Here is a 14,019-nt window from a genome sequence, read left to right on the forward strand (position 1 = left end):
AGGAAGTCACCACCTTTACTGTATGTTGCACCTGCTTATGGTGGACAGCAAGTCAATGTGTTTCGCAATACAGAATTATAGCACAATTGTCCCCATATATTTGTTTACAAAGGAGAGCTGATAGGCTACCAGACTCAATCAAAAATTGGGATAGCATTAGAAATGGTGTGGTTTGGAGTCCAATGACCAACACTGTTAGTAAAGGTAATGTATTCAAACTATAGGGTCATTATTCAAATGCAACATGATTTGCCAAGAAAGTCATATCCTGCATATTCTATCAAGGAAAAAAAGGAAGTCTAGTTTCAGATTTTTAGACCACAATAGCTGAGCAAGTGCCAAAAGTCAAAGTCTCAATTTGAGCAATGATACTTTTCATGCAATTTTTATTTTTATATGATGAAATCAGATAAATAACAAAATCCATTACACTGCAGTATATGGCCTGCTGATGGAACACAAATTAAAGGTCATTTATGGCCGGCACAGCAGCATTCTTTTTTTTTGTTTTTTGCTCTCACATAATCTTAGCATGAGTCATGGGAAAGCTGGAACCTATCCCAGCAGCAAAGGGCACTTGGCTAGGCCTACTGTATCACTGCAGAATATCCACTAGCAGATCTGAAAAAGCTGACTACCTTCTTATTCTATTCAGCTTATTCTTTTACAACACTTTTCTCAAATACAGAGTGCATGCACAATATCAGATATTAGAAAGTAGCAGTAAAAATATAAAACCACACAACCCTTGCATACATACAATCAAATATCCATCCACTTATTTTCTTTATCCACTTGTGCATTTCACGATTGTGGGGAATGGGGCTTATCTTAGCAGCATTGGGTACAAGACTAGGATTAGCCTTGTCTAGGATTCAGGCAAATTCTCACCTGGCCTCAAATTAAGCTTACATGCACATCTTTCAAACCACAACTGGAAAATTTGGAGAACCCCCTTCCCCACATAGACACATTCCTTTCAAACGTCACATATGAAGTACTCAGGCTGGGATTCCACTGAGAATTATGCAACTCTATGGAAGCATTGTTAAATGCTGTGCTAGCCCTATATCTACATTTTTAAACTTATTAAGTAAGGGAGTGTAAAAACTTGGTAAGGATACTTGATATTGAAGGAGATGGGAGCAATGACTCCAATAAATACAAGTCCTGCAAAAAAAACACCTGTGTGAGTCTACACTTGTATGGAACTGAATGACTTTGCCAAGATAACAGTGATGGCAAGTACCATGACAGGATACAGTAGCATAAAATCAAGCACATTAGCCATACAATTTGCATTGACTAACATTGGCAGTAGAATAGGTCGCACTGAACAGCTCAATGACTTTAAACGTGGCACTGTCATAAGATGTCACCTTTGCCATAAGTCAGTACATGAAATTTCTGCTCTGGTAAACCTTTCCTAGACAACTGTAAGTGCTATTATTTTGAAGTGGAAGTGTTTAGGAACAACAACAGCTCAGCCACGACGTGGTCATCCATGTAAACTCACAAAGCAGTACTGCCAAATGCTGAAGTGCACAGTGCAAAAAAAAAAAAAATGTCCGAACTCTGTTTGAATCACTCATTCTTAAATGCGACTGGAATCAACATCAACACAAGGACTATGTGTTGGGAGCATCGTGAAAAGGATTTCCATGCCTGAGGAGATGACACAAGCCTAAGATCTCTATGCACAATGCCAAGTGTCAATTGAAGTAGCGTAAAGCATGCTGCCATTGGACTTTAGAAAGGTCTAAATATGTTTTCTGGAATGACAAACCACATGTCACAATCTGGCAGTCTGATAGCTGAATCTGGGTTTGGCACTTGCCAAGAGAACAATCTTCCGGACTGCATGGTGCCTAATGTACAGTTTGGTTAGGGACTGATGATGATCTGGGTGTATTAATCATAACAAATAATAAAGGGACATACACAATTACCCAAATATGCTTCCTTTAGTGGTTACATCTCCCATTCCCAAATAACTAAAGTTTATAGGTGACTTTAGCTAGGGGTTTTTACCTAGAGGCCACCAAATACCAATATATAATCTATTTGTCCAATAAATTGCCTTTCTTTAGGGTAATCTCGGGGAAAGGGGCGCACCAGGAACTCCAGGGGTAAGAGGAGCCAGAGGTGATCCGGTAAGTTACAATTTATCTTGAAATTCTGCATCACACCAGCAGTACAGCTGACCAATGAATGAAAGAATGTTTGGCAACCTTTTTCAAAAGATCTTCATAGACCCAAAACCAATCAATGTTATATTTTTCTTTATGTGCTAGTCATATGCTTTTATAACATTTTACATATACTGTGCACTGATATGTTTTTATTTCAGTACAATCAACATTATTTAATTCATTTTCTAAAGAAATACAAGTTGGTGTTTTCAGCTGGCTGTTATTTCACTCATGGTGCTCAAAGTGGGTAGCATGATGAAGCCAACTTAATATTTGATATTTGCCAAGTTTAACAGACATGGTGCTTTGGCTTTACTTCTAGTTACTGTTACTATTTGATATTTGTTATTTGTACTTTTCTTAAATTAAAAGGGTGATCAAGGACCAGCTGGTGAACCAGGACGGGAAGGCTCTCTTGGTCTTGATGGAGATCCTGTAAGTGCAAATATATAATATTTATACAGTGTATATACATACATATTTATATAAACTGCTTTGTCAGTGTTTAATACACAGAGAGACCTTAGTTCAAACAAATTACGTTTTGTAGCAGATCCCCGTAATAAAATAAACAAATCACCATCTTTGGACAGTGTGAATCTGCATCCTTCTGACCGCTACACGTTTAATATGAATATGAATCACATATGTTAAAGGGAAATACAGAGAGAAAGAGACCTGGAAGACACCCAATTTAAGCACATTATAGGAGTCAACTGGCTGGAGACAGGAGAGCTAAGTAAATTGTCCACAGCCAGCAGTCATGATTTAATCCTTCGCCTTTCCATGTTCTCATCTATTACCAGTATATTTATCATATACTCTAGTAACTCAGCAGCAGATTTACTATATTCTGCATGGGGGTGTCTTTTCAAAAATTCTTTCTATTCATTGCTGATGCATTGACTAGGATGGGCTTTCCTATTGTACAACTAAAGAACTAACTAATAAGCTCTGATCTGATAGAGCCAACCCAGGTCAGAATTTGGGATGAACCCATATTGAAACAGGCACTACTAAAAGGTTGATCTTACTGGGTTTTATAAATAAGCCTTTTTTTTTTCAAAAAAAGAATCATTTAAAGTTGGCAGGTTATTCAGCAGCAGAGAGATTAACAGGATCCAAAGTGATATCAGAACCGAAAGGCAAGGTAAAACTCAAATCTAAAAATCAAAAGCAGAAGTCCAAACTCCTCTAGATTTCGTTAGCTCTAAATGATGGTTATGAAACTGTAAATGCAATTCTCAAACAACACCACCATCTTAGTTCTTAGTTTTTATGTCTTTTGCCCTTCCATCACATGAATACCACATAATAAGCAATACATACTGTAGCAACAAACATAGAAAGATGTAAATATCGGCTAAAAGAAGGACAGAAGCAGAGCCTCAACTAGTGATGGGAATCCAGCCTGCTTCTGACATACTGTATTCTTCTGTATAACATTTGTGCATTTTTGTCAGTTTTAAAAAATCTTGTTTGAGACGCCAAATTTGCCTGCTTTGAAATGAATTATGAACATGATTCTGCAGTCAGTAGCCTTTCTTACTACTTTCTTCTTATAAATATGAGGAATCCATAACAGTATATGTGTCGTGATACTGATAAAAGAATAAAGATAGGCAACATCAAAGCAACATCAACTGATGATATTGTCAGAAGCAAAATATAAACAGAGTTTCAAAAGCAAAGGTACTGCATGTATGGAGTAAAATTTGACTAGAGCCCAACAATCTGAATATATAGAGTATAGTAATAGTAGAGGTCCTTTGTTTCTGCCCTCTGCACCCATACCAACATGCATGAGTGGAAAAGAAACCCAAAAACATGTTGTCCTTATTAGACTAAAATAGAGTACAGGAAGGAAGGATCAAAGCTAGTACATTAGTTACAAATAAACAGAATATTTATTAAAACCTTGCTTCTTCTCTAGGCATGTTTCAACAGTTCTTCAGCCCCAGTTTATCTGATGAAGCTTATGGTCCACATTTCCACCACGAAAAACTGGTGGAAGTAATCTTTCTTTCTTTCTTTCTTTCTTTCTTTCTTTCTTTCTTTCTTTCTTTCTTTCTTTCTTTCTTTCTTTCTTTCTTTCTTTCTCATCCAGATTCTCTTCTTTTCCAACTCTAGACTTAATGAGCCATGAGGTGGCTATAAATATCTAGTTTTTCCTGGTTAGCATCACTCTGTAGAGGAGGGTCAGGTATTCCTACTAATAGCTGGGATGCCTGACTCCTAGTATCCTGGGCAAATTCTACATACTACCCAAATCACTGGTCTCTTTTCTGTGTGCAGATATAGCTGATGTGTGAGTAAAGTATATCCTAGCAAACGTGGAAAGTTAAGGCTATTAAAATGCATACATACATTGTAGCAAAGGTAAGAACACAACATAAAGGTTTGGGAACCATCACCCTTTAAATGCGAAGGAAAAAAAAAGATGAAACAAAAGAGCATTTGGACGCCGAGCATCCTGTTTTCAAGATTCTCGGTTTGGAAGGCACTTCTCCTAGAGATTCAGGTTCGATAGTGAACACCGACTTCTGGACTGAAAATCTTTAAATAGTCAGCAGGGTGGAAGAGATGGGACTTCTGGAATTGAACAAGAAGTAATGTCAGTTCTCCTCCCAGGGGTCTTCTTCTGTTCTGAGGATAGAAAAGGAGAAGGAGTTAACAGCTGAGCCACTCTGTGTTCTGATGTAGGAGTTCTTATCTTGACAGAGCCCTGAAGATGCTCCCTAGGCACACATGTCTAACAGCATACAAACTTCCATTACATGATAGCGGGTGTTGTCGATGACTATCCTTTCACCATTAGGCACAAGGCAGAAAACGACCCTCGTCTACTGTAAGGTACACACAGAGAGAAACATGCTTAGAGTCACATACTGTAGGGTGCCGTTAGGAATTACTAATTAACCTAATCTGCACACTTGGTTATTTGGTAGGAAAACTAGACAGCCCAGAGGAAAACGTGCACAGAAACTGGATGAATGTGTAAACTTTACACAGGCAGTGACCATGTGTTAGATTTGAACTCGCTGGTTACATGAGATAACCTATTATTAAAACGTAATGAGTGTTGCTAACTAAGCTGCTAAGGGACAGCCTAATTAATAAAGACATTCATACTATGGAAATGTATCTGCAAATGGTTTAGTGAAATTTTAAACATTAATGCACTTATGATACGTGTAAATTTGATTTCCTCATCTCAAAAAAATGCAAAACTGTGGTGTCTTCCTGTTTACAGGATGTAAAACACCACTGGTGTCTACAGTTTTAGGTCTGGTAGGCATCAGCGTTAGAGTGAAAAGAGCTGAGTGATGAAATGTTTCTCTGGTGCATCTGCAGTTATAGTATAACAGACCGAGTCTGTAATTAAATCCAGGACTGTCTGGGAAGTGTAACCAGGTTAGAGGTTAGCCAGCATATGGCAACAGCTGTTCATATCTCATTATATGACAATGTAATCACAATTTCATAGAGTAAAAGCTACACAAATACCACATTAAAATAACATTATGCATTATTAATACTGGGCATTTAGTGATATTTAATACTATCAGGGGAGTTCATTATATCAGAACGCTTTATAAATCATTAACTGTGTGCATAAGCCATGGAAAAAATATGATTATGCCATTTTTTCTGTTGTCTACTTACTCAGTTACTGCCATCTAATAACTTGGTAATCTTCAACTAAAGAATTGTTGTGTTGGATAAATTGGTTTCTGGGTCTCCGAGCCAATCTTTTTAGTTTTCAACTTTTGTGTGTGAACTCTTTAGGATAGCTATCATAACATACAACATTTAGAAAGGTATGTGTTGATATCATTAGAAAACCAGGCCTGCCCAAATAATTCTGCATAAAACACCTTTTGAAAAATGAAGTCACTATGTTCACTGACTGTGAAAGAGCTTAACTTCTAATTGGATGCCTCTCATCCATGCTAATTTAAAGTCTTGGTGAGGGAGAAGACATAATAAGAGTGTCACATAAAATGTTTATGAATAATTGATCAGTTCAGACTTGTCAAAATCTACATCTAGTGAAGTTTTTCTGTAAGCAACAGAATAATAACCATAAATTAGGTTGTACAGTATATCAAAAATACCTGATAGAGTGTGATGACCCTGTTTTATAACATCAGCGCACGCATTTCTGTTAACACGTGTTTCTGTCATTTATTCAATATTTTTTTCTCTTTAAGTCATGATGATAGTTAAAGGGTTAGGGCACTTTCTCAGCTGTTCAATGCAATGCACATTTTTCTTATCCATTAACAAGTTACTGAAAATCTTTTTTTTACCAAATGTCAGGCAGATAAAACATCAACTTACATACCCCGTTATGTAATGGAGGAAATATAGGCCAAAAGTAATGTAGTGCTTTCAGTCTCCACTCATTCTGTGGCAGTCTGGCAGGATATGTTGCTTGTTGTGGCTTACCCTAGATCAACCATGCCAGCCCCATGATCCATGACACTGGTGGCTATACATGTGGTCCCACAATCATTGTGCTCTTCTTTCATTTCCACTGAACTGTAAAGATACATGTGTACAGTGACTTCCAGCCTATAGCAGTTGGAAATATCTTCTGCACTACTCCCACAGTCTTAAATCCAGGGCTGTGGAGGTTGGTCTTTAGCTTTAGTTTAAATGTTGAACAGTTGATGATGTCTTACAAATAACAGTTCAATACAGTAAAAGACATAGCATGACATAACCTACTTAAACCATCCTACTCTCATTCAGTGTTGCAGGGGACAAGTAATGAGATGTTAAGGCAGTAAGAAGACAAACAGAAAGACCTTATCTGTTTAAAATGGTTTTCCATATTACAGACATATCCCTTTGATTTTGATTAAGCTAAATATTATTGCTTTTCGTCATGCTTACTGGTGTTGCTTATCCACATTAAAAGTATAAATGGAGGCACACTTATAGAATAAAAATAACAAGAAATCTGAACAAGACTCAAATTAATATATATGTGTTATTTTTTTATTATAGGGTGAACGTGGTCCAGTTGGCCCGAAAGGTTATAAAGGAGACGAGGGTCCTCCTGGCCCTGAGGTAAGTATTGGCACTAGAAATTCTTCACTTTCAGGTTAATAGTTATATCTATATCAGAGTACCATGAAATTCTTATTTGTATATCCAACTAGCAAATAAAACATCATTACTCTTCACTGCCATGATAAACAAGATTGCACTAAAATACATATCTCAATCTTAGTTAATAGAAAACATAGCTTACCTTACCTGATGAACTCCGTATCCCTGTTTATTGTGTATTGTAAAGTATGCTCGAATACACAAAGGGGTTTGGGTCTCATCAGATGGTTTCCATCAGATGAGGTAGATGGTTTCCATTAATGGTTTTGGGGGAGGCCGGGGTGTTGTTCGATGGCGGTGGATGGTTTCCACAGGAGAGGTTAAGGGGTTTTGAGCCCTCCTGATTTAGGCAGGAATCAGGTTTAGCACCCTTCTACAGACCTTCTGGCTCTACTACTGGGTAACAGGTACACTGGCCTAAGAGGCAAGTACCAGGACAAATTTTATAAATTTCTCCTATATTTAAAGGTAAGAAACATTCTCATAACTATTTAGATCAATGTGATAAAATGCAAAAATAAAAAGAGACCATAGACGAGACCATACACAACACCCTTGCATGCTACTCATCAGCCTGAAGTTTATGAATCCACAGAAAAAAGTTGTCTGAATTCACATGTCTGTTGAAAAACAAATTACATTGAACACTTGTACACAACACAAAAGAATGCCAGAAAGGGAATCTTCTTAACTTTCTTGCTGTAGAAACAACATTCATAAAATGATAGCTAACAGGAAAGCTTTGCTCTTAAAGAACGTTACTGCCATCTGGATGATCTTTTAGGTTTGCGAGAGCAATACATGTAACATTTGGCAAAAATCTAACACTGCCTACCTCTAAAATAATCTCATTTTCCCTGGTAGGTAATGTATTCTGGTGTAGGTGTTCTAGTTTGAAACTGCCATACTGCCAGTTTACCTGAATGAATTGCTATCATTGAATAAAGTATGAATTCAGACTCCAAAATATTCCAGAGCAGAAAGTCAGGTCCTTAGCCTATAAGCTGAAGACTGGTTAAAAGGTGTCCTCTGGAGTGACAGTCATCTTTAATGTTCCAGCTAAAATACTAAAGAATGGGTCAAGTAAAATAATTTTTGTATTTTTTAATGACAGAAGTAATAACTAGATTTCACTCTGATACAATTGCAGTAACAGGATCTGAAAAAAGCTGTTCGTTAAAGAAAGCTAACAAATACAGAGCAGCTAAAGCAGCTTTATAAGGAAGAATCTATGAAAGTTCCTTAACACAGGTCTTAGAGCCTCTATATTAAATATAGGAAATGTTTCACTGCTGTTCATTGCTACTAAAGAATAAACATCTAAAGAGCTTATTATTATATACTAGTACATATATCTTTTATCTATATGTCTGTATATCTGTTTATCTATATGTCTATTGTCTACATCTAGTTTCCTGTAAACATACAGACTAATGTGGGTAATACACTTTCTTTAAAAAAGAAATAACTAGGACTAAATAAACACATACCTTGTAGGAAAAATGTAACATTTAATGTACTACAAGAGAAGTTCACAAAAGTCAAACACATTTAGAGATTAAAGTTTCAATAAGTAATTAAAGTAATATATGAAATAGAGCTCCAAAGATTGATACTGGCTTTCTAAAATTGTCAGTATAATATCACTGCCCCAGAGCATTTATTACACTTTTTGTACATGTTTATCTGAAAATATGTGCTATAAATAAATGTTGCTACCAATATAGCATTTAGTAATACAAACTTACATACAAGTAAAAGGACACCTATAAAAGATTTTATAGTGGATTAAACCCTCTAATTTGGAAATTTTTCATTCAAGTCATCATGTCTTTTTGCTAGAAGTGTTCTTTTTTATTTATAAATGTACATTTTCTTTTAGGGTGTTAAAGGACTTCGGGGACCAAAGGGTGCTCCGGGTGATCCTGGTGTTATGGGCGAAAGGGTAAGTTTTGTGTTTTTTATATTCAACATATGCAATATGTTATAAATTAGGTCATTTTTTAATGGGCAGTGCAGTAACATTAAAGAAAAGATTTGCTTACATCAATTGTGCATTATCTCTCTATTATATTAAAAAAAAATTTCCGTCCTGTCCACTTTATTCAGCCTTGGCCACTCCCCTCCACACCACTCGTCCAATCATTACTCCTACTGTGTACATCCTCTCTCCGTACCACCCCATGACTCTCCCAGTGCTGCTAACTCGCTCTTCAACACTGTCAGTTATAATGCAAGGCAAAAAAGCAAATTACAGGTATCTATTCAAGAACATTGAATTTTAGATGGCAATAGAAAAAGAGCAACCAGAGTTGATAATGAATGTAAAAAAAAAAGGAAATGAACAAAAAAGAGCTGCATATAATAAAAATCAAGAACAAGGAGAATTGTCTAATAAATGAAAAAGAGAAAAATATCCCAAACAATATGCGAAAAGAAACGCAAAAAAGGAAAGTTTATAAAATGTAAATTAGAGGATAAAGTAATTCATAATATTAATTTGGAAGAGGTGTTAATGTAATTACATTTTTTATTTATTTTTTATTACATTTTACTTTTTTACTTTTAATTTTTACTACTTTTATTATTTTTAACTGTACTTAAAATAGATGGTTGCAGTGAAATACTCAAGTAACTGATTTTCTATCTATAATATCTAAGGACCAGACCATTTTCAGTCCTGTGCTCCGCATACTCTTCTATATAACATCTCTTTAAATACCATCGCTTTCTCTAATGGAGGAGTTCCCCAACACCCTTTGAGCGGCTCAGCCGCAAGAGAACGGGCACCCTAGATTGCCGCTGTAATTCCCCTAGTAATTAATTAAAATTGAAATGTCACATATTGTAGATCAACCATATTGATAGAAATATTGAAAAATGTTTCTTGCCATATAATTCCCTTTGTCAAAATGACCCTCCATTCCTGGAATTATTATCTGTCTATAAGTTCCTGTGGAACACAAAAAATTCATCATTGATGTTATTTCTCATGACATAATTTGTAGCAGATAGAACACTAACTTTAGTTTAGGTGATGCACAGGAAAAATAGAAGAATTTTAGCGAATACCAAGTGGAGGCAAGAAAAAATGTACTATTTGTTGGTTTAAGCAGTGATATAAACAACAAAAGGTAGTTGATCGAGTGACATTGAGTGGGGTTGGGGACTCGAAAGATCAAGTTCAGAAAGCTGCACAGTGCCCGAAATAAAAAAGAAGTGGTCAGATATCAAAGTCGCCATGAAAAGGTGAGCCATAGCCTACTGTCTGAGTGTCATATGGAAGCATATTAGAGTACAGAGAAAAGAAAAAAAAAAATAGGGACACAGTGAAGAAAAAAAAGGTCGAAATGTCAAATTTAATCTTGAAATTTCCACTTTAATCACATAGTTTATTTAGTCATTAAAGTAGAATGTCATAAACTTCATCTTAAATTGTTTAATTTACTAGAGTTTCTCAAGTCCCATTGTAACTAAAGTAGCATACTCTATGTGTGTGAATCACTACATGCTTCTTAAACAGGCTTTCTCTTACGCAGACAGGACACAGAATACATTACATTCATGATATTATAGGTCTCTGAATAATTTAAATACTAAGATGTATTCTTGATATAATTTTCATGATGATAGGAATTAAAACATGTATTAAACATGGGGGCACACAAGTGGTAGCGATAAGCTTGTGCCCTGTCCAGAGGTTGTTCCTGCCTCCTGCAAGATGCTTACTGCGATGTGTACAACCCTCAATGAAATAATTTATTGCAGCAGTACTGTCTCTTTCAAATGTACTAACCCCCAATTCCTGTCCTTCCTTTTCTTTCTCCAAGTAACAAATTGCCACACAATAAGTTCTTTAATAAATGTAAAACCATCTGTAAGTTTAGAACGCCAATTCTTGAAAACTTTTAGGGAGCACTGAAAAATCTTCATGGTACATGTTTAATTATTCCATCCATCTATCTATCCAGGGTCACGCCAGTCCCAGTAAGCATGCAGCGCAAGGCAGGAACAATCCCTGAACAGGGTGCCAGCTCATTGGTACTGCTGCACCACCGTGCCCACATGTTTAATTATTAACAGTATACATGAGTATAAAAGGTTTATCTGTATAATGTAATAAAAAATCTTTATTGGATTTCATCTTAAAAATCATATCAAAAGCTCCAAGAAAATAGCACTTGGAAATCTAAATCGACTTAGAAGCCAGTTGTCATCATAAGTAAATATGCTCTTTCTTCTATTGAATTGAATTAAATTCCTTTGTTGTTATTGTATGGTGCAATGGGATTCAATATGCTAATCCTCCATATACTTATATTCCTATAAAAGGATATAACAATAATAATAATATAATAAAAAACAATGAAAAATATACAATATGAAAGCATAAATGGCTCAGGTTGTGCAATATTACAACTGTAGTGCAAGTTTACAGTGAGGTAATTGTACTTATAAGTACAAACACTTCTGCCAGGAGCACTTGATGGACTGATTGAGTGTGTTTAGAGATCTTGAGATGAAACTGTTTCTGAACTGCAAGGTACCCACAGGAATGGCTCTGAAGCATTTGCCATATGGAAACAGTTCAAATAGACTGTGCGCATGGCTAAGGCAGCGTGTGCTAGATGCTGTATCCCATAATCCTCTTTCTGATCAGCTACTGTAAAGCTGTGATTCCACACTCAGATACAGTGGGTTTAAATACTGAGTGGTGCACTGAGAGTAACAACGCTAAAGCAGCTATTGTATTTGGAATAGTTTGGCCATTCCGGGACCATTATATGGTTACATGTTGATTACAATCAGATGCCTTAAAGTAATAAACAATATGTGGTTAATTTCAGTGTACTTGATAAAGCTGCGTCAGGGATGTAAATCTAAAAAATAAAGGGAAACCACACAGGAACAGTAGCACTGCTTTGATGCTGTGTGCTGCCAGTTTGCAAAACTGAGCCGAAAACTTGCGTACACAATGGATTGAACTGGAATGAGAATGTGCGTGGCATTATGCCAAGTTTAGTTTTTATACATCGCAATGTGAGCGTGGAAATGGGTGTATGCAACATTTTTGTGTGTACGCACCGTTTATACATGAGGCCCCAGGTGTTTTTGACAAAAATAAATGCCATTATTATTGTAATCATTTTCATGTAAATGCTAACAAAAATGTATGTTTGTTTTTCATGGCAGAAATTCTAAGAACCCTTAATGGAAAAAGAATAACTATTTTTGGCAGGATATTAAATGTTCTGATGAATTTCTTATGAAAGAAAGAAAAGCAGATGTGCCAAAAGCACAGCTCTTAGATTTTTGAGTTATGATTTACATTAATCTACAGTAATTGTTCGTGTCTTTCCAGGGAAATGATGGTGGCCCCGGCAATGGAACCCAGGGATTTCCAGGCTTCCAAGTAAAATGTTTTTTATCTTTTGTGCAGAATTCTAACATTACTGTTTATGCCATGGGTGATAAGGTATTTGCTTTTTTGCCTTTCAGGGATACCCTGGGCCAAGAGGTGATGCAGGAAATAAAGTATGATTTATTTTTTGATTTTGTCAACATTTATGGCTACCTTAACTGCTATCATTGATGAGCTGTATCTCTTAAAAGTCAGGTCAGGGCATTTTTTGAGTAACTGTGTAATCTAAACAAAACCTAAAGATATATTTTTGTTCTTGTTCCTATTTGTCACAATCTAGCAGACTAGAACAAATTAATTGCTTGGTTGCTAGATGTTAGATATTTTCATTTTTGAATGGTTTAGGTTAAGTTTCCTAACTACTGGATAAGCATAAGGTTGAATTTCATTTCTGAACTTAAAAATAAGTAGATCATATTGAATCAAGCGTCTAATTCAAAGTGAAAATTTGAACTGCCAAGGTCAAAAAGCAAAATGCTATAAACTCTTCAATACTAAAAACCATGTTCTTTTAGCTTTTTCCTCACAATACATTTGGTCTTGACTTTTAGGCACATTTACTTCATTCTTTTTCCAACAAAAAGTTTTCTTTCTTTTTATATTTTCTAAAATGTATTATTATTTCCTTTATTCAGACCTCAAATTGTTACAAAAGACTTGTCTTGCCTTTATTAGGTACTTTAGAGTTTTAATGAATATATTTGGTAATTTTCAAGTCAAATTTATTTCTTCACAACCAGTTTATGTATTAATTTCCCACATAAAACTGCGTCCTAAAGTGAAGCGTTCTTCAAAAATTTAAAGAATACTGTATCTTGTCCTTTTTTGCAGCTTACAATGAAGCCGATGGGTATACGGGTCCAAATATGAAAATATAGGCTTCAACTTACAAAATATGTTGCTTTGTCAAGGCAAGAATGCTATTGGATATTGATCATCTTGAGATACAAAAATATTGTAAAACCATATATCTATGCTGCTTTAGCAGAGAATAACAAAAATAAACAAATTATTTGTGAAATTCAGCCATTTAAAAAAGAAACTGGCTCTGCACCTCCTCTCGACGATTATGTCTTTCCATGCAGCCTTCCACTCCCCAGGGGCATGGTTTCCTGTAGCTCCTTCTGTGAATGCTGGATATGCAATTTTCGTTTTAAGAATTAATTCCTTACAGGTATGTTTTCTTTCAGGATTTAGACACATAAACTATAGTTTTAAATAGGTAATACATCTGACTATGAAGACAAGGATACATTAAACATAATCACTGGACTGTATTTGTAC

The 14,019-nt window shown here is 35.7% G+C and overlaps 1 protein-coding gene across 1 annotated transcript in view; it reads left to right on the forward strand.

Moving 5' to 3' along the window:
- col6a1 (collagen, type VI, alpha 1) overlaps positions 1 to 14,019 on the forward strand; it is a 100,639-nt gene that overhangs the window by 53,731 nt on the left and 32,889 nt on the right. The window contains exons 20-25 of the mRNA XM_028807262.2: positions 2,091 to 2,153; positions 2,565 to 2,627; positions 7,209 to 7,271; positions 9,196 to 9,258; positions 12,676 to 12,726; positions 12,813 to 12,848. Of these exons, the coding sequence (XP_028663095.1) occupies positions 2,091 to 2,153; positions 2,565 to 2,627; positions 7,209 to 7,271; positions 9,196 to 9,258; positions 12,676 to 12,726; positions 12,813 to 12,848 (339 nt within the window). The remainder of the gene's footprint in view (positions 1 to 2,090; positions 2,154 to 2,564; positions 2,628 to 7,208; positions 7,272 to 9,195; positions 9,259 to 12,675; positions 12,727 to 12,812; positions 12,849 to 14,019) is intronic.

The sequence above is a fragment of the Erpetoichthys calabaricus genome, chromosome 8, assembly GCF_900747795.2.
Source record: "Erpetoichthys calabaricus chromosome 8, fErpCal1.3, whole genome shotgun sequence".
Classification (NCBI taxonomy): Eukaryota; Metazoa; Chordata; class Cladistia; order Polypteriformes; family Polypteridae; genus Erpetoichthys; species Erpetoichthys calabaricus.